Here is a 19,252-nt window from a genome sequence, read left to right as displayed (position 1 = left end):
GAGGAGGCTTCAACTCATTTCTTAGTAGTAGGTTTTAGGGATTTTTTTAAACCCCATAGATGTTCAGGTTCAATGATGCTTAAACAGTCAGTATAGTGCTCTTTCTGCTTTTTGTTACAAAAGTGATTGCTGTCCTCTCCACTCCCTGATGTTCAGTGCTTGGTGTTTGTGTCAGAGCTGCATGTTAAGGACCCGTTCTGGTCCCTGACACCTCTCAGGCAGGGCAGTTCTGTTGTCCGTGCTGTGCAGATGTGGAGCTGAGATGCTGTGTTCCTCTTTACTCAAGCACATTAAGAACGCCTGTTCAAAGAATTAGATTTTGGGTCTGCCGAGTCTCAGGCTGCCTCTTTCATCCTCTTCCATTTATCTCTTGTGACATAATAAGATTTGAAATTGTTAGAAGTTCCGACAAAATCAGGCTTTGGACATGATGGGGCTTAATAGCAACTGTTTCTTCTCTAAGTAGACCAAGAGCATCTCCATTGTAACCCGTCAGATAGTTGGCATGCTGTAGACCGTGATGAGATTGCTTTGAGTAAGTTTGGGTAGGTCTTGGGTTTAACAACACCATCTTTGTTGCTTGAAGAAGCACGCACAAGTCTCTACATGTACTTGTTACACTCCTTAAGGACGGGAATGGCATCTGAAGCAATGCTCTGCAGGTGCACTGCTTTAGATAAATCAGCTTCCCAGATTAAAGAGCTGTAATTATGGAGACATTAGTATTGTCTAGTTCAGATATGATCTACATGAGTTCCCTCTAGCACTTGGCAAGTGAGGATCTCATACACCTTATAGCTGGGAAGTTGGCTCCTTTCTGGGGCACGTAAGTTCTGTTGATCTTGAATTGTTGAGCTCCAACAAGTCCAGTAACCACTCTTTGAAGAAAACATTTCTTCACAAACATTTACCTAAAAGCTGTGATCTGATCCTCCCGGATCCTGTTCAGGTAAGAAAATATTTGGATAGCCTGAATATGTAATCCCTTGTCTACGTACCTTATCTTTGATATTTAAGAGCAGTTAGTGAACTGGAATCTCTTGTAAAAAGTTACTGTAAGCTAGGGAGTTACCAGAAGATTAGAGAAGAGTTTGCATAATATGTGTGTTCAGGAAAATTTACGGAGCAATTATATGAAAAGTGGGAGGCTAAGGGAAAAGAAATCATTTCCAGTGGTTTGAGCTGTTTGTGCACAGCAGAGCTTGCAGAATGCACTGAGCCCACGAGCCTTAGGGTGAGTGGGGAAACCTCTGCACTGAATTCAGTCATCAACGCCGGTGTAAGAAGCCCAGCACCTCCTATGCTTGGAATAGAGGAAGAGTGCTGGGCTTGAAACCTACTACCATGTTTCTACATCTGATTTGTGAGACCTGATTGTTCTGAAGAGCTCTGCAGGAGCTAGGAACATATTCTCTGCTCTCCAATAGTGAGGAGTTAGGTTGCTTGATTTGTAGATGGTGAAAATGCTTCAAGGTCCCTGAGTAAGGTAGCTCGATGACTTTTCTTACAGCAAAACAGCAACAAACAACTTCTGATAGTTGCCATATGTGTGACCTAAATGCCTGAACACAATAGAAGCTGAGAAATTGTGAAAAGTGCTGGTTTTGACAGCAACAGAGTGTTGCCCTTCACAATTCTGGTGCAGTACGTACCAGCTGGAGGAGCTGACAGCTTGTGGGCTGGTTGAACCCTGGGAGATCCTTCTCGTGGTCACACTCTGAGGAGTGCTGTAGTTTCCTCTTTATTTTATAACTTAATCTTACTGTGGAAAACCAGCCAAGAAGTCAGTGATGAAAAAAGTCAGCATTATTTTAGGTGCAGAGAACCAGGGGTCTGGAGTATAAGGAGGTGTAAATTCTAACTCTAGTTTTTGGTTTAATTAAGACTTACAGATTTAAAAGCTTTTTCTAATATATATTTTCAAATGAAAAAAAAGACAAACTTTTGGAGAAACTTATAAAAGTATTAATTTGCTCTGAGCCACGCTAGTCTCTTTGGTAAGTTCATAATTAGGCAGGATTTTTTTTTTAAATGGGTATTTTTGTCTCTCAGGTATATAACTGCTCCATAAATGGTAAATCTGTATTCATATGTTGAGGGTTTTTAAAGGCATATTATTTACACAATTCACTGAAATGGCTCCTCTGAAAGCTGGGTGGCTCTCTCATGTAATTACGTATTTAGCATGCCTTGTATCCACAGTTCGGATGGGGGGGGAAAGAAAGAAAAAATAAAGCCCCACAAAGAACTACTAAAAATAATTCTTGTTCCATTTTTGTGGATTTTTTTGAGGCTGTATCATACAACTTTTTCACAGTTAAAAACCCAACACGATCAAGTGCTACTGATGCTAAAAAATGAAATATATTTGACAGATTTTTAATTGTGAAAGCATGCAGATTGCACCAGGGATTTCTTTTCTTTATATCTATGTCATGTATTTAATCAAAGGCAATACCTATCTGAACAGCAGAGAGGAAAAAAAATACAAGATGTATATTAACCTTTATGTATGTATGAGAGGTCAAAAGGATGAAAACTAGACCAAAGAAATAAAACCAAATCACTTCCAAGCAAGAAGCAAATTTCTGGGATTAAGTTTCGTGACACCAACATTTGCAATGTAAATAGCAGCTGCCTTATCTAATATATTTTATATGATGTATTGCATTCTGCAGTGACAGGAATAGTGCACATCAGACACAGTGTGAAAGTGCTGTGTGTTGTATTATTGGCACTGGCTTAGTTAAATATGTGGCCAAAAAAAGTCCAAGAGGAACTGAGTGGGCATGAAGGGTTTGGGGTTTGTCCTCCTGCTTTTTGTGTTGTGTTCTAATCATGAATATTAAGGATCCTAGTACCATTTTAGCATTTATTTGATAAAGCATTGTGAAGGATCAAAATTCCTAAGGCATACTTCCTACTTTTAGACTTAAAAGGCATGCAGGAAGCAGTGCTCTGAAAGAGACTTCTTCAAGGAGAATTGTACTTCCCAGCCATCCTGTATTTGACTTTTCAAGAGATGAGATGTGGAAAGACCTGTCTCATCACTCAGGCCTGCTGTATCTAGTTTTATTATGTTTTCAAGTTTCCCTTTATTTTATTTGCTGCAGTTTGCGTGGTAGAATTTCCAGTACTTCTCTTTGCCTCTGGTCCCGATTTTAGTATATTTACAAATTGTGCCCTGTTTCTGTTTCTCTTTGTACAACCCTTTCCAATTCCATCGCTTACGATCAGTGGGACCAAACAGCTAAAGCCCCTTTTCTCTGTTTTTAAACTCTTCATCTTCTCTTGTCAACACATCACATTCTACTTGTGCTCCTTAATTATTGGGTGAACAGGATCTTAATCCCCATCTCCCAGGAGAAGAAATTGTATTGGTTTATCTCAAGAGCTGAACTACGTGAAGCACTGGACAGTGTGCTATAGAAGAGGAATAATTCGGACCTAGGAAAGGATTAAAATGGATATGGTTAGCAGCTGAAGTTAGTCTTGTGTACAGTTGACCAAAATTAGCAATTGGGGAAAAAAAAAAGGGTTTCCTTTTTGGCTTTGCCACTGACTTGTTATGGTGTGCACAAATGTATGTTATGTTGCCTGTACATCAAAGGCATTTTACATGCACAGGTTATCACAGGGCTGAGTGCAGGGTTCAGGTAGGTTATTGCCCTTTAGTTTGGTAAAAAGGGGCACAATTAAAGGCATTCATGCTATACTACTTTTAATTAAGATCTCCAAAGTGTTTATAAAGAAAATATCCTTAAACTAGTGTTCAGCTTTTGTTGCTGCTTACAGTGAGCTCAGTACAGTGCATTTGTATTTTCACACCTTCTGTGCACTATAGTTGGAAAGTGTGGCGGTTCAACAACTTCATTTTTTTTTTCTCCTCATGTAGAACCAGTTAGTTTTGGAGGAGAAGGTGATAGATTTCTGACCTGTAACATAATTTACTAAAACTGTGTTAGTTACCTGTAGTATATTGTATTTGCCGAAGGACCAGAAGAGAACAAATTTGATCAAAAAGCAGCCTGAAATTGCAGCGTATAATCCTGTAACGCAATAGGAAATAAAGTAAATCACAAATTTTTAGCAGTGGCAAAAGTTTAGCCAATGGATGTGTACCCAGATTTGTCTTTAGGACATCAAATAATTGGAATAGAGGGTAGGCTATTAGTGGCAAAACATCTGATGTAGTCCAAAATGTTCCTGCAGTAGAGTTACAAGAAGAGTTGGGTAGGTTAAAATACGGCTTCCCTTCAGCTGGGTGCCACTGCCCACTCAGCTCAGCCTATTTGAATTCAAAGCAAGGCGAGCCCATTTAATCACGAGTGGAGCAGCTGGTACCAGCCTCTGTCAGGAGGATGCTGAACTTGCTTCCAACTCTGTTCTCTGCGTTTCTGCAGTGGGAAAACATATTTCAGAGTTCAGGGAACGGAGTTCGCAGCGAAAGAAATGTGTATTTCGTCAAATAATTCCTTATCTAATGCTACTTATTGTCTCCTAAAGATGCTTAGCTGTTATAAATTAAAAGCTTTGCACCACCGGGTCAGGAAGGCGCGCAGACACCCGCAGCCTTAATGCAATCGGGAGAAAGGAAGGTGGAGAGGCTGCTGCACCCCGGCCCAGTACTTAGCAAGCAGTATCAGCGTTCCCATTTGGCCGTGGTCCAACCTCGGTGCCTCTGTATCTTTGTTTTGAAGAATCGATGTGGATTGACTGGGAGTTCAGGAGAGGATTTTGTCAGTCAGCTTTCAAGCAGAGAACGCAGAGGCCGGTCCCTCGTTTGTGGAGCTGACAGTACAAAAGTGAGCATTTGACACGTGGCTTGCTCGGTGGCTGGGGACAGAGGCTGTTGAGATTTTCTGAGATCAGGCTGTAAATGAAGTTGTTCTGTTGGGTCACTCATCTGATTTACACACAAGCTGTTTCTATTGAAGCACCTGGGGCCTTTTGTTCATGCTTGTGAATAAGCCTCTTTCAGTCAGCAGCAGTAATTTAGAGTCTCTGCTTCCTTCGGTAGGTAACAGGCAAGTACAGCAATGACATTTTCTCCCAGTGTGTGTGCATCTTCACTTTTTTTTTTAAGCTGGGTAACAGAACTGTATCAGTAATGTGAATTTTGGTACATACCGGAGCAGATTCAGAAGTCACCTGAGGTGTTGGTAATTGTTTACTGTGTACTTCCTAGTTCTGGAATAATACTAAGCAGTGAGGGCACATGGGTGAGTACCAGTGTCCTCTGCAGGTGCAGGTTGTTCGGCAGAAAAGACCCTCAATGTTCTCCTTTCTGGTGGCAATTGCAGAGGAACATAACGTTGTAATTGCCCTGGCACAATGGAGAGCCCAAGCTGCTGCTTGTAGTGTCTCCATCTGACTGGAGCCACCTCTCACATCAACTTTGAGGCAACGTAAGCGAGCATTGCTGCTGACAGAGTGGCCCTCCTTTTTCCTGCTTCTCTTTCCATGCTTTGCTCAGTACATATATTTAAAATGACCTCTTTTATTTTGCCAAACCTACTTTATTGGCAATGAGGTCTTCATCTAGTTCACCATTGCAGGATGAAATATTGAGTGAGCCCAAGGAATGGGACAGCCAGGGAAGAGGAACTAAGGCTGGGGCAAGACTTTGCTAACAAGTCTTCATGCACACACGAAAACATAGGATAGTTATTGTCTTTTTTTTTTTTTTCTTTTATTTGTATCATGTCCTGAATCTTAGGATGGCTAACGGTAAACAGCTGATGCTTACCAAGTAAATTTGCTTTATGTCATCAGGGATACCACGTTGCCCTTAATCTCCTTCGTTACTGTGATGTTCTTGGAGAGTGTTGACAGCCAGCTTTGATTGAAGTAAATGTTAAATTGGATAAAAAGTAAACTGTAGATGTACACTTATTTTTTTTTCTAAGGCTTACCATTACAACAGCTTTGATAGCTGGAGCCATACACATGACACTGCAAAGAAAAGATTGCTGGCATTTGGAAGGTGTTGGTATGTGGGAGTGAGTGTCTCCTGGAAGGCTAGGGTGGCAGACAGGGAAGCATGGCTCAGTTCTGGTGCCTGTTACAATACTGTGGCTCTAAGTTTTTGCCTCCAGGAAGGGCAGTATCTCACGTGAGGAGTAATACTACAAAGTACTCATGTTCTTGAGTTCCCAAGTCTTTGTAAGACGAAGAGGTTTTAAGAGAGAAAATGAGGTGGGGAATTTATTTTAAGGTACCTTAAACTTCCAGAAAGCACACTTGTATAGGTTCTGTACCCCAGTAATCTTTTAATACTATTTCTGGAACAGCAGCATTAAATTATGACAGAATAAACCAAAGAATGTGGTGATGGACAGGGTTAATCTCTCTGTGGCTGTCTACGTACTGCCAAATTATGAATGTTGACCATCACCTTTCTGCTCAGAGATGGGTTTTGTTGCTCCTACGTAGTAATCTAGTGCAAGATTTTCCAGCCCTCTTACGAGCAGCAAGAAATGGTGGCTCAAAAGGCAGCTGTCATTTCATACCCATTCCAGCTGCCCTTTCCACTCAGATTTCTCCCCTTTTTAAGGGGGATGGGAAGAAAAAAAAAGACTGGAGGGTTGCAAAAAGGAAGAGTGCAAGGGTTTGAAACCTCTAGCATCTCATCTGTCACATCCTCCAGTTTTCATAGCTAGCTGCCCATTTACAATGTACTTGTTTTTCCCTGCCTTACCGGTAATTAGACAAATGCAGCAGTGCTTATGGCATCAAAAATTCTCTGGCTGGTAAAAGCAATAGCTGTCATAATGCATCCCTAGATTTAGCAGTAGCGATTTAAAATGAACAAGCAACTCCCTGTATTTCAGGAAGTAATGGCTTTAACTCTACAAAATGGTTAGTATTTTCCTTGACTGGCTGCTTTGGCTCCTTTTTTCTTTTTTTTTGTATTTGTGCTTTCGATGATCAGAATTTTTGTTGTAATAATCGTATTTTATTTCATGAATAACAAGGCAAGCAGAAACACAAAATCCTATAAAGTGTCACCAAGTTCCTGTTCACCTTGACCTGCAGGTTTTTCCTTCTAAACCCCAATGTACAAAAAGCCTGTTCTTTCCCTGCCAGTATTCCATTTAAAGTTGTCATTTGCTTTTCTGCTTCCCTTGCAGAATTGCTTGCTTTGTGCTGTTTTGTGCCTGTAATGTGCTATGCATGGGGAAGAGGTCTGTTTAATTGGAAGGGAACTTTTTTTGGTGAAAAAACTTGCACAATGGTGTAGAAAGCTGATCAAAAAATTACTTTCCTGATCCATGATGCCTTTTTCTTGCTACTCTGACATCTGTAAAGCCTTCTCGAAAGGAAAGTGTCACCAGCAGTTTGTGTTCTCTTAAAGATGTCTCAGTCTTTAAGGCCAGTTGCAGTCGTGTTGATGCCATTTGGCTAAGCCTTGAAAGTTCCTGTAATCTGTGCCATCCTGTCTCATACAGTCCCATCTCATAGTTGTCCTTTCTCTGCAGTGCTCTATGCCCAGATCTCTGTGGCTGGGCTGCTCCAGCCTGGCGGACAGCATGCCCTCGCTGCGATGCCTGTATAACCCAGGGACTGGCGCACTCCCAGCTTTCCAGGTACTTTCTGTCTCTCCACGCTCCTCCTTTTTCTCTCCACCCATGTATGTGTGCATCTGCTTCTTTACTTCGTTTGCTTTACCTTCATTTATCCTGCTCCATACTGTATGCCTCTCCTTTGTCATTCAGAGCTCCTCCAGTATTTAAACCCATCTTGCGTAGATTCAGGGTGGCTCAGTACTGGGGCATTTCCATTTCTTTGATTTAATACAATTATTTTGTCTAAATTGGCTTGGTACCATCATCTTTTTCCATTGGCTTTCAGTTGTGTCAAAAATACAGCACTTAATTATATTTGGCAACCAGTACCCATCACACAGTCTCCAATCTGGCTGTTCATCCAGTGATTCCCTTCCTATCGAAATTTTCTGTGTGCCATTTGGAGGACTGAGGGGGTGGGTTCATTGCCACAGTGATAACTGATGCCAGCTTTTGTTTCCTTCAAGTTTGTTAGCAATAGTCTGGACGCTTTGATTATAGAAAATTTTTGTACGAGTCAGCTGTCAGTCAAATGGCAAGTAAAGGAACCTGGTTTTCTTTGGCCTTTGAATTTTAGTCCAGCTTTTCTCAGCCACGAGACAGCTTTTTGCTGGACAGGGTTTGTTCAGATGCTTTAGGTGACCAGTGACTCTTACAAAATTGAGTTACTCTCCTGTGGGTGAAGCAGCTGGTAGCTTAGTGTCTAGAAATCTAAAGCTCAAGATCATTGCAAGCATTTTATGCTGGCAAGTGGGTACAAAAAGGAGAGCAGAGGAGGCTGGACTGCAGAGATCTGTTCTTGTCAGATGCTCTCTCTGGGTGATTGTGTGTGAACTGCAGTGACTGGGGGGACCTTAGAAGTATTTCTGGAGAGTGCGCTCATTCGAGTTCCTGGTAGCATGAATGTTTATTTCCAGGTTTGTGCTGCTGGATTTGTTGACCGAACCTGTGGCAGAGAGTTTTATTCACCAGCATCTTGCAAAACCAGGCATAATGAATAGGCTAGAATTGTCCTGAAAAATTCTGAATCATTTTGTTGGGAGTTCGTTACCCGCTTCTAAAAGGATAGCGTGCAAAGATAATTTTGAATTTGGCTGCCTGCTTCCAGGACTAGGAGAGTACAGTGGAAATAATCGTCTCAGTCTCAGGGGAGGCTTAAGTGTATTACATCATTTTGCTGCAACTCTTTTTGCTGACCCAGCACCAGCACTGATGGACTCTGGAAGGTGTCCTGCCAGGCCTCCTCTGCTAAAGCAGCAAGCTTTTAGTGGAGCTTTCCATGGGGGAGGGGGAAGAAGACTTTTTATTAGTCTAAGAGGACTCTGGAGACAACAGGCAGAATTTAGAATCCTACTTTTAATCCTGATTTGCATAATTTGACTAAATCGGATGAGCCTTATTTTTTGGGCTTTCTGCTGTTGAATAAATCTCAGATCTCTTTAAGCTCAGGTTTTAGAGAACCTTAGCAGTATATTGAAAGCAATTTATAAACTCAGATTGTGACTTCTTTCTACTTGAATTATTTTTGATTACTCACATTAAATGTATATTACAAAGGGGAAGGGGAACTTGCCTCTTTTAGCTCAAGATGTTCTCGATAATGATAGCTATGTACAGTAACTTTTCTGCTAATATGCTGCGTTGATATTTGGGGTCAAATGAGTCAGAAGCTGAACCATTTACCATGTATTGCCTTCTTGGAAGTGGATCAGGACTTTGACGTTTGCATTCCTGCAGATTTAGCAAAACATTTCCATGGGTATTTAGTGACTATGGGAATTGGGGAAGGCTGCCTCCCTTGCCATCTAAAATGGTATACCAGTAGTCTGCATAGCACTGACTCTGCCGAGGAATTCATTTAGTGCCTATTGAGAAACTAAATGCCAGTAACAGCTTCTGCAGCAATGAGTCATCCATATTTCAGCCCATTTTTTTTCAATGGGCTTTGATCCCCATTAGCTTGCATGGTCTGCAGAAAACTCCCCTCCAGGAGGCATGGCTTCTGCATTTTCCAGTGCAGTAGTCTAAATGGGAGTGGTTTGAAGCCTGCTTGAAGCTGTGATATTGAAATATTTCATCGTTCTGTAATGCTTTCTTTGGTATTGAATCTTCAGGAAAGCATTAAAGACTTCTTTGTACCCCAGCAAATTTTCCTCATATTAAGTTATTTTATTTTTTTCGCTAGCAAGCTTGAAGTAACTGGAGAAGCATATCAATGTTCTTTGCTTGTGGCAAAAGAGAAGGTGCCATCTGGAAGGCTACTTAGTCACTGCTGAATTTGTCTAGTTATTTACATGCTTACCTTCAGATGCTCAGACAGAAATGTGGAAACAGGCTCTTTTTGAATAGCTCAGTTAAAGCCCTGCTGACTCCTCATGGGAAACATTGGCAGATAGTCGATTTAGAGATGATTCTGTTAATATGTCAGATAACTTCATTTTTCTTCTTTGTGTGTTTTTATTATCGGAGACACTTCTGTGAAAACAGGATCTTCTGGTTCCTTAGCTCCATTTGGCAATCCTCGCACAGTGGGAAAGGTTTTAAGGCTAAACTCAGGAATGGGGGATTAAGGAGCTAGAAACAGTTGTTTTTTTAAACATCTTTTATCTCAGGGCTTGGCAACTGATAGTCTGTTGTGTAACTGAATTTCATAGAGATCACGGTGAAAGAAGGCAGCAAATTGGAACATGAACTCTGATAAGGCTTTGTGGGAGGGGGTTAAAAAGGGTGCTTAAAAAAAGAGAAAAAGGCCAGCCATTTCATTTTCGGTGTCTTGGATGCTGTACTGTCACTCTGCAAAACAACTGAAAGCTAGGTTGCAAGTAGATTCTCCGAATAATAAAAAATAAACTTATGCAGAGTATATTTTTCCTAGAAATCCATGTTTCTGAAGTTTCCAGATGTGCCAACAGGTGCCTGTTTTCATGACATTTTTCATTTGAAGATAATTACTTTCCCCCTTTTAAAATATTTTCCATGCATGCTTATGGGGCTCAGCTTATGTTATTTTTCATAGTCACAGTTCTTTGAAAATTCTGATTTACAGTTACACCCATCAACGATGCCAAGAAAATGACTGCATTAAACCTTTCAGGTTTGCATAAGACCATAATATTTCCTTTAATTTATTTCTGTAGGCTACTGTGTGAATGCAGACTCTTAAGGAGCAATTTAAAAGTCTTGCCAAAGGTTATGTATCAGGGTAATCACGGAGAGCAGTCCATCATCTCTTCATTTTTACCCAATTGACACTACTTACAAATATTGGCTCCACTGTAGGTTGTAAATGTTTTGGGACAAGAGTCATGCATTATTTTTACTTTTTATTTTTTTTTTGTCTGGAGCCTAGGCACCAGTGAAAAAGCAAAAAGTGGTCTAATCAGCTTTATTTTGCTGGATCCGAAACTCTTACTTCTCTAACGGGCTCTTGTAATCGAAAAGGAGAATTGACTTTCTTGTGGTGGAGGTAGCCGCCTCTTGTTGAATGAATATGGAAGTGCTTTTCTCTGGAATGCCAGAAATTCACATTTTGCCTTACTTGAAGTGGAGGCTTTGATCATAAAGAATGGCTGCATCCTGCTGCATTAGTCAAATTGAAGTAAACTGCAGGGTATTTAAGGTTCTGCAGTATGGGTGTGATTTACACTGCTCCTCTTCTTTGGACAGAGACTGCTTTTGGAGAAAGGTGAGTGTCAAAGATGTAAACAGTCTGGTGTAATGGAAGCACGTTGCACCCATGAGATAGAAATGAATTAGTTTCTCACATTATTTTTACAACTATTTTTTAAAAAAATTGTTAGAAATGGTCATTCTTAGTTTCCTTCAGATTGCCCTTGCCTCTTACCTTAAAAGTTGGCATTTTATTGCTGAGAAATGCAGAGTAAATGTGAGTAGTAATGGTAGTATTTTATTTATGGCCTTACAAGGAGGTTAAAGCTGAAGTCTGGCGGGGTGGGCAAGCTGTGCATGCTTAGAAATGTGTTTGTGAGAAATGAATTTGGTGGATTTGGAGGGAGACCTTTATTGATAGGTGGAGATGGGTACCTTAGTGGGGAGAGAGATGGGGTGTCCAGTCCACACACCCCACCAGCCTCAAGATGTGGCCTCCCTCACCCAAGGCTGCTTTGTATTCCCCCCTCTCGTGCTCTCCCAGCGGCTGTGTGAAATGTGCCCGTGGGCTGTTTACAGGGAGCCTCTAAACCAGAATGGTAATTTTGGTGGCTAATAGCCAGAGCTTGTGGCTGCAGCACCCCCCGGCTGGCGGCAGGCTCTCCCCTGTTTATGATCGTAGTTAGGTGGCCCCCAACTGTTTACAAGACAGCAGAGGTGAGATCTTTGATTGACAAGTCAGAAATGCATTAGATCATTCCCTCTGCCAGTCTCTGCTTCATGCTGTTAAAAATGTCAGCCTCTCCAAGTTTGAATGGCAGCCCGAGGGCCTCAGAAGCTTTTTGTTTTCTGAGATGGAAACACAAATTGGATGTGTGCCTGAGCGCTTCATCCTGGGCTGTAATTTCATCTTTTAGCTAAGAACCACAAGGTACATGAGCAAAGCACCCTGTAAACAATAATACTGGGGAAAAAAATAAACAAGGTCGTGTTTCTGGTACGTTGATCCACCGGTGTCCTGACCTCTATCACGTTGAACATCTCCACTCTGATTGCTGTTCCCTTTGGCATTACAATGAGAGGAGAGAGACTGACACGGGAGGCAAAGATTTAAAGTTGCAGTGTTGTTGCACATTCCTTGTATTGGCTATGAAATATTGAACTGCCACAATGTGACACCTGGTTTTTTAAGCAAAGTTTCTTGTTGGAGGTGTTCGGCGTCGGTTTCTCATGTTTCTCCTCATCTTACCACCTGGCAGGAGCGATTATAAAGGCATGAGAGGGGATAAGAGAAGGAGCAGAAACGAAGCCAAATTTAATTGCGCAATTTTTGCACTTGGCTCCAGCCCTCATTCAGGGGCGTAATTTTAGGAAGACCAGGAGAGGTTATCCGAGGCTGGGATCTTAGATTTTAAAGAAAGTAAAGCCACTGCCCTGTGGAGAGAGAAAAGGTTTGGTAAAAAGAGATATTTAGGGTTTAAATCTGGTGACCTTGATGTCTGGCAGCAGCACTGGGCTGGGAAGCACACAGCTCACCTGGCCTCGGGACGGATCTGCGAGGTCTCAGCTCCAGCAGCAGCAACACAGAGCCTTCCCCCCATTTAGGGGGCAAAGTGGAGACTTTTGGGGGCGTGTAGTAAATGACAGTTTAGCAGTTGGGAACGGCATTTATTCTTTTGCACTTTTTTCTGTTAATTCCTCAGGTTAGGTGCTGAGCACTCAGTGCGAGATGCTGCCTTTGCTTAAGGGCTTAAGCCACTGAAAATCCCCAGCACCCTGGTCTAGTTTCTGCACCATGGGCTCTTCAGGGAAGGAGAGGGCAAGGTCTTCAGTGCACTGCCATTACTTTGGCTGATTGCTGTGGAAAACAGGACCAAACTCTGCCCACCAAGCCCTCCTTTCGCCTCCATCCCTCGTTAGGAGGCAGGGCGGTGCGCGCAGGCTGCCTGCCGCCCGCCATCCAGGTACTTCTAAACCCAGCTCCAGCTCCTAAGGATCGCGAACATCTGCTTGGAGGTACTGCGGAGCTCCACAACGCGCTAATTGAATTACTCTTTTTTTTTTTTTTTTTCTTTTTTTTTTCCGCAGCCTGCGCTAATTGAATTAGGAGCAGGCTGCGCTTGCGAGGCGCCGCCTCAGCGCATGTGTGAGGCCTGGCGCGGCCTGTGCTGCTCCCCGCCGGCCCCGCCGGGTACTGCACGGCCTCCCGTCTGGCGTTTTTTTCCCTAAATAAATCCCCAATTAACGTTGTAGTCACCCCTCCTGGAAATACCAGAAGTGTCCATCTAATCGTAATCGGCGCCGATCTGATCGTAATCTGTCTGGCTTCAGGAGGAGAAAGGAGGGATTCAGTGCAGCCCGCTGCGGTCCCCCAGCAGAAATAATAAATATTTTGGTGTGTTCCTAAAGGAGTTAGCACGGAGCAGGCTGTAAAGTGCTCACCACAGACATCCTTTAGGGTTTGAGGACTCCGTGAGCAGTGCTTCGGAGGCAGCCAGGTGTCCCAGATCAGTTGTGCTTATTTCTGCAGAACTGCCACGGAGCCGTTACGTCAAATACAATTTTAATTAAAAAAAATACAGAATTTCCCCATGAATTTGGGGAAGTCACAAAGTACTTTGTCATCCAATCTTTAAGCCAGTGCTGGTCAGAATTCAACGACCCTTGTAAAACACAACATACAGAGATAGTCCTACAGAACTTTAAATGCACACATATATAGGGAGAACAAAACTAAATATTTCTTCACTGAAATCAGGTATCATGCTGGTTCCATGCAGATTCCAGGGGGGCAAACCCAAATCCTCAGAGAAAAATACACTTGCTCAATCTTAATAAAAATACCTTTGCTTCTATCTAATTCCTAGCTTGGAGAGAGAGGTATTTTGTTATACTGCATGGGATGGGTTTCTTTTTATTTCTTCGGTTTTCTGTTGACTGCTACTTATTTCGTGCATAAAAAATAGTCAGAAGTTCTTTCTTACCTGGAGAACCCGATTACTCAGTTTTCCATAAAATTTTAGCTATTCCCACTCAGCTTTTTGTTGGTTTGGTAGATCATTCTCACAAACTGTACCAGAGAAAAAATGTTATTTATTTTACTTTAATGGCTGTTCCTTAGGTTTTGTTACTTTTCAAATAGACCAAAATAATTAACTAGCATTCTCTGCAAACTAAGTAAAATTAGACTGTGCTTGTCAAAATACATAAACAATACTCTGTGATGTGTGTGATTCTTTATTATGCTCGTATACTTGCCCTGTGTCTGGTGATGTTTAACTGGGCTTCTAATTACTGCTGAGAACCAGCAAAGTGCTGCTATACACAGAACTTCTGGATTTTCAGTTTCAATGAAATCTCTTTAACTGAGAGATTAACTTTAACTTTTTCCTCAAATGGAAAACTGATGCTTTTTTTTTTTTTTTTTTTTTTTGGTACAAAATAGTTGTGTTGCTTTTTGAGGACAATTCCCAACTAATTTTATCCATTAAATTGGGTTTGATTTATTTACATTTGTAGTTGGTTCTCCTTGGCATTTATCAATATATCTTACATATTTTATATGTATAATGTATGTATAAAATAATCAGGCTGTCAGCCTCCTTGGGTCCCTTTCCAAATAGCCAGGCAGATTGCTTCTAGCAGACATTGCAAATAAAATATCCAAGTAACTCGTGTCGTGCCGAAAGGTTTACTTGGGGTTCGTGTTTAGTTCTTAAATGATTGCCAGTGTAACTTGGCACCATAGTGGAATTTGCTAAATTGTGGCCGCATATAGTATGATCAGCTGTCAGGCTTTTTTCTACCTTCTACAAAAAAAAAAAAAAAAAAGCAACGCTTGTGATTTATTCTCTTAAAATACAGCCTTATATCCAGCAAACAAAGGAAGCAACTCTTCGTTCAGCCAATAAAGCCGCATACGTTTTTAGTCTTTCAGCAATATGCTTTGCACTTCTATGGCATCTTCAGAGTAATAAACTGTGCAGCAACCTTTTGATGTAGGTAATAACATTTGACCTTGCAACAGAGTACGTTTCCTTGTTGAAATGAGGACAGCTAACACCTTGATGTTTTGGGTTGTTCTTCATTTAAAAAAAAAAAAAAAAAAAAAAAAAGGTGTGCAGTTTAAGATACCTACCTGCAGTGCCTTCTTTTGGTAGAATTCAGAAGTGAAGCTGGTTATGTTATGGGGATTGGGGTTGGCACCTACAAAATAAAGTGGGGGTGGAGTTCAGTGCTGCCTTAAGAAGCTGTAAGTGGGAAAGAATCCATTCCATCCAGTGTATAAAGTGCTTTTAAAAACAATCTATTTCTAGAACCTAAATTGTCCTGGGACCAGCTCTTGATATAAAAATTCATAGAAACCTGTTTTTCCGAGTGTGGTAACTTCTTGCCATAGTGCTGTAGTGTTAGAATTCACATTGGCCAGGTTGTTCTGTAAATTAAACAGTGACAGCTTCCCTCGGGGGAACAGCCAATGTATTTATGATGATGTGCTGATTACACAAAATACACTGCAAGCAGAAAACAGCTGCAGAGAACAAACCTCTTAAAAGAATACAATTACAAATAGCACCCTCAGTATTTCTAGTGGTGAGAGTAAAATACAGCATGCTAATGCAGTCTTCTAGTTTGCTTCCAAAGAAGAAAAGAGAGCCGTGAAGAAGAGGCTGAAGGATGGTTGGATGCACATGCGGTGCCAATATGGAGCGGCATCTAATCCCTTTCTGAAGGTGAAGGGCAAGAACATACCTCAGGCCTTCTTGTTAGCTGGCCTTATTTCTTAAAATTCCTGTGACTGCAGCTCCAACAATGCTGGCAAGTGGAGTGCTGGGGCCCTGCAGCTCATCAGAGGTGTGACCACTGTGGTTCCTACCCTCTGTCCTGGTTAAAAATTGAGATGTGATTAGATCAGTAATAAATAATTTGTGCTACCAGTCTTAAGTATTTTGAAAAAGGTCCCTGGTTTAAGGCTGATCTTTTTTTCTACTGCTAATCCTCTGCTTTGAGGGAACTTTTAGTAATAAATTGCAATTGTTGGTTTTTCCTAGACTGCAGCGCTTCATTTTTAAAATGGTCCCTGGGTCATGTATGTAAAGCAAGGTCTTGAGCAGGCCAAGTTAGGATCCAGTTTACGATCTGATAGTAAAACTTGAAATAAAATACTACTGGGAAGATAGTGAGGATGGGACTGCGCTCATAAACTGAGGGCTCACACACCTAGGAGGAATGGTGGTCCTTTGAACCTTTCTTCATCCAGGAGCAGAAAATGCAAAGTACTGGGATTTGCTTTGTGTACTGTGGCTGAATGCACGAGAAGCCGCACTGGGGACTGCTGTAGTGGGATTTTGCACAAGGGCTTGTGAAGATTTGGAAAACGCGGTTATGGCAGCTCCCACAGTTGCTAATGTTTTGCAGCCCTCCAAAGCAAGGCAGAAAATCTCCAAAACCCTTAGAACATGAGGTTTTTAAGTCTGAGATGAGCTGTCACCCTGTAAACATTAAAACGTAGCATTTTACTTATGGCTATACCATGGATACATGCAGGAGAATTCAAGTACTGAGAATGCCCTTTCCATCTGCTTTTTGAGAGTCATTGATGGATAAGTACAATGCCTTTAAAAGTCTGGAATTTCTTCTGTTTGGTGTCTGTTATGTTCCAAGATCAGTATCAATAAAACGCGTTTCAAATGCTGGGGAAGAACTTGCCCGTTTAAAATGAAGGGTTGCCCTTTCAACGTATAGATCTGATTTCAAAGCAGATGAAGTAACAACGTCGGCGCTCTAATTTGGGAGGGCTTGCTTAAAAAAGAAGAGCCAGGTTTTCCATCTCTGGATTGCTGGCATGTACTAATAGACGGTTATTCATCTGTCTGTGTTTTCTTCAAATCGTTTTTGAGCCTCCCTGTGTTGTCCTGCTTTGCTGACATGTATCCCATGTGGCAAGAAGGAGTTTTGTATAATCACCCTGCTTTAATCAATAGAATAATTGATAAACCAGATAAGATTTAAACTGATTACCTCCCCGAGTAGAACTCCCTGAGGGCCTTGGACTCTCTTAATTTTGACATGTATGTTGTGTACCCCGTGGATGAAGTGCAGTTTGAATTATCTGTTTTTATTTGCTTAATGACGGGGAGGGTGTTAAAGTCAAATGTTTAATTAACCCAGCAATGGGCTGCGCTGTCACTTACACACACATCCAGCTGATTGAGATATCTCACCGAGAATACTGAATAGGAATGATAATGTGGCACTGAGACGGAAGATTGCTTTTTCAATCCATTTGCTGGGTCACTGCTTTGAATGTCTTATTGGATGAAAGGCATTCAGCCTGGAAAAAAAAAATCAGCATTTAAGTACATTTTGTTTTCCTGGCCCTTCTCCACCAAGAAGTTAACTAAAACAGATATGTTGTAGGTTTAATAAGCCATTCATGTTGGAGCGAAAAGCTGCAAATAGTGGATCTCACCAGCTGATGGTCTAGAGCTGTATAATTTCCTATAGGAACAAAACGTTTGCTAGCCCCGAGGTATCTGAAGACGCGCTTCTATCTACACCTTTATCTTTCATTCTTTGATTGCTTGACTACCCACTTCATTTGATGGTCTCCATAGCAGGTCCAACTCTTCATCCTTACCCAGGGCGGTGAGATTTGCAGCGACGTTTCGTACCTCCTTGTTCTATTGCTACAAGAAAATGGGGCTTTGGAGTCGGCGTGATTTTGTACTTACAGAACCTAACGGCGAGCTTGTAAATTGAAATGTTACAGGAGGGATTTGTGTTACCACATTTAAATTGGTGTAGCCAGATTGGGAGGACCTGGGCTTCTTTCTTGGGTGTTAGCTATCGTAAGGTCACAATGCTTGCTAGCAAAATATTAAAATGTTCAGTGCCTGGTCCGTAATTTCACATTCTTTTATTAGAAAAAAAAAATATATTTTTTTGCTTAATGGGGATGGGAGGTTAGGACGCATTCAGACTTGCACCTTTTGGTATATTGGCAATTTAGGTTTTTCAGCAGTGCTGTATGGAAATGGACGCACCGTGTGTTGGAAGTTAACCAAATTTGCCCCGCAGTCCCGTGGTGGATGATGCTTCCTGTGCTAAGCGTAGCTTCAGAAGGTAGACAAAGCACTTAGACCTGCCTGGACAAATTGCAACCATGAGAAACGTCGGGAAGTTGGAGCTGTATCACCCAAATGGCTCCGTGGTAACTCTCTAGTACTTTGAATCTTTTTTTTGATGCAAAACCAGGCTGCTTTGGCTGGAGGCTCACCTGGCAAGCGTTGTCTACAGCATAAAGACATGAGTGCCCTTATGGGCTGTGGTGTAGATATATGCTGTGAATTCCCATCAGTTTAACACTGCAGTGAATTTGTTGAATAGCCCTTTCTTTAAACAAGTGAGCTGCATTCAGTTAATATTTGGGGGAAGAAATGTGATTAAAAAGTTAATGCAAGACAGAATGTAGGATTCTTCCTTCATGCTGCCATTTTGACTTTGGCAGACAACATCTGCTTCATGCTTTCTTTTTTTTTGTATCTTTTTTCCTCTTTCCTGCAATGAAAAATAAGAAGTTAAAAGGCAAAGCTGACCAAGAAAAGCATGACACAGTGCAGAAAGGTGAGGGCAGCATGGTTGAATTAGAAGTTTGGGAGTGAGCAAGCCAAGGGCTCTAAGGAAAAGGTGCAGTGAGTAGTGGAAGTATTTTGGTCTACTTGCCAGCAGAGCTCAGAATGGGAGATTTCAAAAAATATTAAAATAAAGAAAGGAGGAGATGACCAAAGGTTGGAGGGGAAAGGGCTTTTAGAGTGAGACTGATGAGACTGCATTGGTCCTCTGAGGGAGGTAGCTATGAAAAGTTAGAAAATCATCCTTCAAGAAGGAGATGAAATCTACAGCAAAACCAGCCAATTTTACAACCCAGTTCTCAGAGCACTTGCGGTTCCTATGCAGATGAACCTGTAATAAATATTGTACCAAGAAAGTTAATCTGTATCTAGAGAATTTTAATAAATAAAAAGTTTTAAAAAACTCTCCCAAGATCTGTTGGCTCTTGCTAACTCTTGTTA

General features: G+C 41.5%; 1 protein-coding gene across 5 annotated transcripts in view; it reads left to right on the top strand.

Moving 5' to 3' along the window:
• Positions 1-19,252, top strand: part of BTRC (beta-transducin repeat containing E3 ubiquitin protein ligase) — a 117,118-nt gene that overhangs the window by 20,304 nt on the left and 77,562 nt on the right. For 3 of the 5 annotated variants that reach the window (XM_032190874.1, XM_032190875.1, XM_032190873.1), the window contains one exon: positions 7,482-7,589. The exons of the other annotated variants lie outside the window; for them this stretch is intronic. In XM_032190874.1, coding sequence (XP_032046765.1) covers positions 7,482-7,589 — 108 coding nt within the window. The remainder of the gene's footprint in view (positions 1-7,481; positions 7,590-19,252) is intronic. 5 annotated transcript variants of the gene reach the window in all.

This window comes from Aythya fuligula, chromosome 7 (genome assembly GCF_009819795.1).
Source record: "Aythya fuligula isolate bAytFul2 chromosome 7, bAytFul2.pri, whole genome shotgun sequence".
NCBI lineage: Eukaryota > Metazoa > Chordata > Aves > Anseriformes > Anatidae > Aythya > Aythya fuligula.
This window is presented reverse-complemented; position numbering and strand designations above follow the sequence as displayed.